The sequence below is a fragment of the Rutidosis leptorrhynchoides genome, chromosome 10, assembly GCF_046630445.1.
Source record: "Rutidosis leptorrhynchoides isolate AG116_Rl617_1_P2 chromosome 10, CSIRO_AGI_Rlap_v1, whole genome shotgun sequence".
Lineage (NCBI taxonomy): Eukaryota > Viridiplantae > Streptophyta > Magnoliopsida > Asterales > Asteraceae > Rutidosis > Rutidosis leptorrhynchoides.
The window spans coordinates 36,128,249-36,134,384 of NC_092342.1; the positions used below are offsets into that span (position 1 = coordinate 36,128,249).

Here is a 6,136-nt window from a genome sequence, read left to right on the forward strand (position 1 = left end):
CGTTGTCTGGGTGATTATTAACTCGTCTAATATTATTCAACAATAGTATGATGTAAACTAAAAAGTATTAGTGTTAATTAAATAAAGTGACTAAAGTGAGACACATCAGTAAATAATCAAAGTTAAATGGTGTGAATATCTATGCTCATTTCCTCTCATATGTATCGTGATCATAATAATAATGTTATTATACAATATTACAATATATACAACTTGGAGAGTAGTATATTAGCATTATACAACTTGGATTATATGATAATGATAACTTTTAAACTTGATTGATCTGAAGTCGATATTGCTCTTATTTACGTTTTTACAATTATATTTATATATCACTTTTATATATGTCGAATACTTGGGTGTGTTGCGATTTGCAGAATTCTACACAGATGGATATAGAATATCAGGTTTTCCTTTAAGAGTGTTTTGTCTAAAGATAAATTAAAATTTGATGTTCACCAAATTTTTGGTTCAAAATCAATCTTTTTTACTACAGTTCAAACACATATATTTCGCAATAAGATACATATTTATCATCTTTTCAGGCACTAATTTTTTTTTTTTTTTAATATATTACTTCCGTCTCGTAACAAATGTCACTGCTATTTTATGTTGTCATAGATTAAATGTCCATTTGTATGTCAACAAATTTTTTTAAAAAAAATAGGTCAATAAGTTATGTGATCAGTAAAAAGTGAAGTTAGTGAAACTATGAAAAAAGCTAATGTAAATTAAGAAATAATTGTGCCGTTAGTCCATCCATTTTACCTCAAAAAGCTAACAGCGTCCCTCAAGTTTTTTTTTTTTGGCTTTCAGCGTCCCTCTTTTATCACATTTTTTGATTACGCGTCTCTCCGTCAACTTTCTGTTAAAAAAGTCCGTTAAGTCATGCCACGTGCCTTGCATGTGAGGGTAAACTCGTCTTTTTACTCTTTTCTTCACTAAAATCGAGGGACCACCGGTGCAAAAAATGAAAATCTTATTATTATTATTATTATTATTATTATTATTATTATTATTATCATTAATATTATTATTATTTCTATTATTATTATTATTAGTATTTTTATTATTAATAATAATATTAACAGTATTTTAATTATTAATATATTTATATTTATTAGTAATATTAAACATAATAAATCAGATATGTACAAACAGGCTCGTACCTCTGTTCTTGAGTTCATTAAATCAAAATCTCGATTTCGTATCAAATTTCAAAATCTAAAAATGTAGAGTTGTTAGGAATCTTTTACTCAAACTATCTGTAAAGTTTCAGCCTTCAATTCTTCAAAATGAGTTCGAATTCGCGAGTCAACGTTTTAAAATAAAAAAGTCAACTTATTGTTCTTCATGAAATTCGAGTTATTGTTGTTGTTTCTGTTAAAATTGAGGATTCACAAAGTTTCTACTTATGATTTACAACACGTTTCATGTTGTAATTATAATGTAAAACAGCCTTAAATCCAAAATCACCAATTGAGTTGTTCATCGTGTTCTTCGAGCTGCTACTGCTACAGTCCGAAAATTTAAATCGATTTGTTTATAACGAGTTACTGAATCTCAGATCTATTTGATGTTTTTTTAGAACGAGTTCCAGATAGATGTTTTTTAAATTAGGGTTTGCAATGTTGGGGAAGAACACGAGTTTAATGAAGGAGGTTAAAAAGACGATTTTACCCTCACATGCAAGTCACATGATAGGAGTTAACGGACTTTTTTAACGGAAAGTTGACGGAGGGACTCTGTATCTCAAAGTTGTAAAATAGAGGGATGCTGAAAGCCAAAAAAAAAAACTTGAGGGACGCTGTTAGCTTTTTTAGGTAAAATGGAGGGATCAACGACACAATTATTTCGTAAATTAAAGTAGGTAATGGGACAAGACTAGAGTATCAAATAATCAAAATTGTGTTTGTTTCTTTTTTGACAAAATTGCTCATTTCGTCCATGTGTTTTTTACTTTTTACCCGTTTCATCCCTGTATTTTATTTTCTGCATTTTTCATCCTTAGAAGCATTTTACAGTCCCAATTTCATCCCTTACCCTAACGAACGTTAATTGAATCCGTTAAAACTATTTACAGGGACTTATTCCATAGTAGTTAGCATTACATGTTTTTACATTTACCTCTGTTTTTGTTAATGAACATGGTAGATACCAAACAAATAATCAATAGCAGCTGCATGAAATCAATAATAATCTGATGATATTCAATCAATAATAAGTTGATAATGAATAATAGATGGAACGATTATTATAACTGGAAGTTTATATTGATAAAAAGAAAGATAGAAGAAATCAGAGGATATTCACAAATTGATTTCGCAAGAACATATACCAAAACTCACAAGGGATTGATTTTTGTAGTTTAATTAGTTAAAGATTACGTGGATAGTCCTGTGAAAAGTTTTAACGGAGTCAGTTAACATTCGTCAGGGTAAGGGATGAAATTGAGACTTTTAAATGCTTTTAAGGATGAAAAATGTAGAAAATAAAATACAAGGATGAAACGGGCAAAAAGTGAAAAGCACGGGGACGAAATAGGCAATTTTGTCTTCTTTTTTCTTTTTGTTGGTTTATTGATATTGATTATGATTATGGATTATCACTAAAATGCCAATTTTTTCTCCCATATTTGATTCAGAGCCCATAAAAATAAAAATTTGACAATTTGCCCTCGCAAGATGCAAGGGCGCAAGGTGCTCTTTGCGACCTTGCTCCCTGGTGGATGCAATGTGCCTCTTGCTCCCTTGTTTCCCGGGGACGCAAGGACGCAAGGTGCCTCTTGCGACCTTGCTTCCCGGGGACGCAAGGACGCAAGGTACCTCTTGCTCCTACCTGATGTCATAATCAATGTTTTCTTTCAGAAATTTCATCAAACACCTTACGTGCATATCTTTGTTTTGCTCTATCTCTTTGTTTGATTCATGTAAATGTTTATGTAGGTACATGTATGGAATTGTAAAGTGATGAGCTTTATTATTATTTGAGAATTATAGATATGTTCACATTTTGCTAAGGATATTTACTCCTATGAAATTGGCAACTGTCATGTTCTCTTATTATGAAATCAATGGAGATTGATTTAATGTAATATTATTTAACGATCATTCTTTGGTTGTATACTTATAATATAAACTTGGTTGTATATGTTGTATTATGAAAGGAAATAATGATTTACCTATTTCTTAAGAGATTCGATATTGCTTGAGAAAAAGTAGGTAACTTACTGAGAAAGTGTTGACGGTACTTGAAGAACCTGCATGTATTCAATCTATACAGTTGCTGTTTAATAAAAAGATCAAGTATCAGATGAATAAGTCATCGGATACATACAATAACAAATACTAAGAAACAGACAATACAATATATAAAAATGAAGTTGGATACACACAATAAACTTTGGATCATAGGTAGATACATTCCCAATCCATACATGTACCTACGTAAACATTTACATGAATCAAACAAAGAGATAGAGCAAAACAAAGATATGACGTAAGGTGTTTGATGAAATGTCTGAAAGAAAACATGGATTATGACATCAGGTAGGAGCAAGAGGCACCTTGCGTCCTTGCGTCTCCGGGAAGCAAGGTCGCAAGAGGCACCTTGCGTCCTTGCGTCCCCGAGAAGCAAGGGAGCAAGAGGCACCTTGCGTCCTTGCGTCCACCGGGAGCAAGGTCGCAAAGAGCACCTTGCGTCCTTGTGTCTTGCGCGGGCAAATTGTCAAATTTTTATTTTTATAGGCTCTGAGTCAAATGTGAGAAAAAAATGGGGATTTTTAGTGATAATCCCTTATGATTATTGATGTTACTGGCTTGAAGCCCAATATAATATAAGTGTGGGCTTAGAATACACTCCTTTACCCGCCCAATAAACTACCCAAAATCTAAACCCTAATAACAAACCAGAGTATAAAAATGTAACAAAGCACTCAGCAGCAACTAAAAGTATACAGGAAAAATGCAGATCTTCGTGAAAACCCTAACCGGGAAGACCATAACTCTTGAAGTTGAGAGCAGCGACACTATTGATAATGTCAAAGCTAAGATTCAAGATAAAGAAGGTACATCTTTTGTTCAATTTCAATTTCAATCGTTATTATCATTTGATTATCATATTTCAATTAAATTTTCAATCTGTTAAATATAATTGTAAATTCAATCAATTTTAGGTATTCCACCGGATCAACAGCGATTAATCTTCGCTGGAAAGCAACTTGAAGATGGTCGTACTCTTGCTGATTATAACATCCAGAAAGGTATTTATCATACTACTATATTTTATTTCATTTTTTATATTTTCAATAATTCTTATTAATATATCTCTAAAGCTTTTTGCATAATTTATGTAACTTTTATTATTACATTTCTTTTTAATGCTAGATAAATCAATTGTGGTAATATAAAATGAGTTGATAGTATTTTGATTAAGGTATTAATTATGCTTTTATTTGTGATTAGAGTCAACTCTGCATTTGGTGTTGAGGCTCAGAGGAGGAATTATTGAGCCTTCTTTGATGGCATTGGCTAGAAAGTACAATCAAGACAAGACTATCTGCCGCAAGTGAGTTGATAACTTTTTGGTTTTTTTCTTTTACATATACATATTTATATATTTATCTATTATGAGAATTGTGAATATTATGATTATTGTATTGTTTATATAATCAACTTTTTTTAAAGAGTCTGTTTTTAGTATATAAGTTGTTATGTTTTTGGTTTTATATACTCACATTTGTTATAACTATGCATAATTTTCAAGATTTTATAAGTATTTGCTATAAGTTGTCATTTTTATAATTTACTAATATTTCTCATTGTTATTGGAACTTTAAGGTTGTTCTTTTTTGCTTATTTGGTAGCTTGAGAGGATGTCACAAGTTCCAATATCAATGTCTACACGACGACTTTGTCAACTGTTATCTGTTTGCTTGCAGTTGATTTTCACGTGTAGAACATGAACTTTATTATTTTGATATCTTTTTTGGTGGCAAACGGCTTTCACAACAATCATATTCATTTGTTTGTGTACTTCATTTAATCAGTCATTGTAAATTGTAATTGCATCTGCGTTTAATATTTTTGGCTTATTCTACTCAGGTGCTATGCCCGTCTTCACCCAAGGGCAGTTAACTGCAGGAAGAAAAAATGTGGTCACAGCAACCAGGTTTGTGTTCTATTTTTCTAGTTCTCTATTTTGTATTATCCTTGGTTGTATTTTGATGATATAATTATATACTCATTTGCTTGAGTTTTACCTGTTCTGATATATTAAAATGGAGCTAGGTGTTTTGGATTGTTTATTGGCTTATTTTAGGTGCTCATTCCTTATAAAATAAGTAGATAAACATATTTTGTAAGGATTTTTTTTTATCTTCTTGTCTCATACAAGTGCTTAAATAAGCAATTATGACACCCTCATATTTAATTTTATTTGTCTTCTTAATCGTATGAAACACATGTTTTCTTTGTTTTATTAAATGGATGTTTTTGTTGCAATGCAGTTGAGGCCGAAGAAGAAAATCAAGTGAGCAATACTTGCAGGGTGGTTTCTGTTGCATCCGGAAGTGTCTGGGTTTTCTTAGCTTATTTTGTTGGTTTTATTACTATATATAAAATAAAGCTAGACTGAAATGCATTTTTCCTAGTATTAACTTGTTTTTACATTTTGGATCTTTAAGAACTATGATGTGCTTGTTGAATTTCATGCCTTTGAAGCTGCATGCTGTTCTTTCTAATCAGGGCATAAAAGCTTGTTTTATATGCTGCTAGTAAGTACTACTATGAAGTCCGACCCACAATTGGTTAATGATACAAAACAGTGCCTCAACATTTGAAAGTTTTGATCATCCACCTTTTTTCGATTCTTGATATTAAGAAATAAAAAGAAACATTAAAGAATTTTCACGATAGACATCGTTTGAATTGATCTTCCAACTATACTGTACGAGAGTTTTTGCTGTCCTAAAATATACTTCTAAGACGATCCCAAGTCTGACTAGCGTTTAAATTGGTCTCTAAAATTGTGTCCAATAATTCGATAGAGATGGTCTTGTAAATTCATTGAAGAACAATGAACGCCCTTCTAAATCAAAGCAATGAAGCTAGACATGGAACTCTTGAGGCATTCGATA

General features: G+C 31.4%; 1 protein-coding gene across 1 annotated transcript; it reads left to right on the forward strand.

The window, feature by feature from the left end:
• The first annotated feature begins 3,909 nt into the window (after nucleotides 1-3,909).
• Nucleotides 3,910-5,763, forward strand: LOC139872796 (ubiquitin-ribosomal protein eL40 fusion protein-like). Its single transcript, XM_071860721.1, has 5 exons — nucleotides 3,910-4,066; nucleotides 4,175-4,261; nucleotides 4,464-4,566; nucleotides 5,103-5,169; nucleotides 5,507-5,763. Exons 1-5 carry the CDS (start codon nucleotides 3,964-3,966, stop codon nucleotides 5,531-5,533), a joined length of 387 nt encoding a protein of 128 aa, XP_071716822.1. The 5' UTR covers nucleotides 3,910-3,963; the 3' UTR covers nucleotides 5,534-5,763.
• The last annotated feature ends 373 nt before the right edge of the window (nucleotides 5,764-6,136 follow it).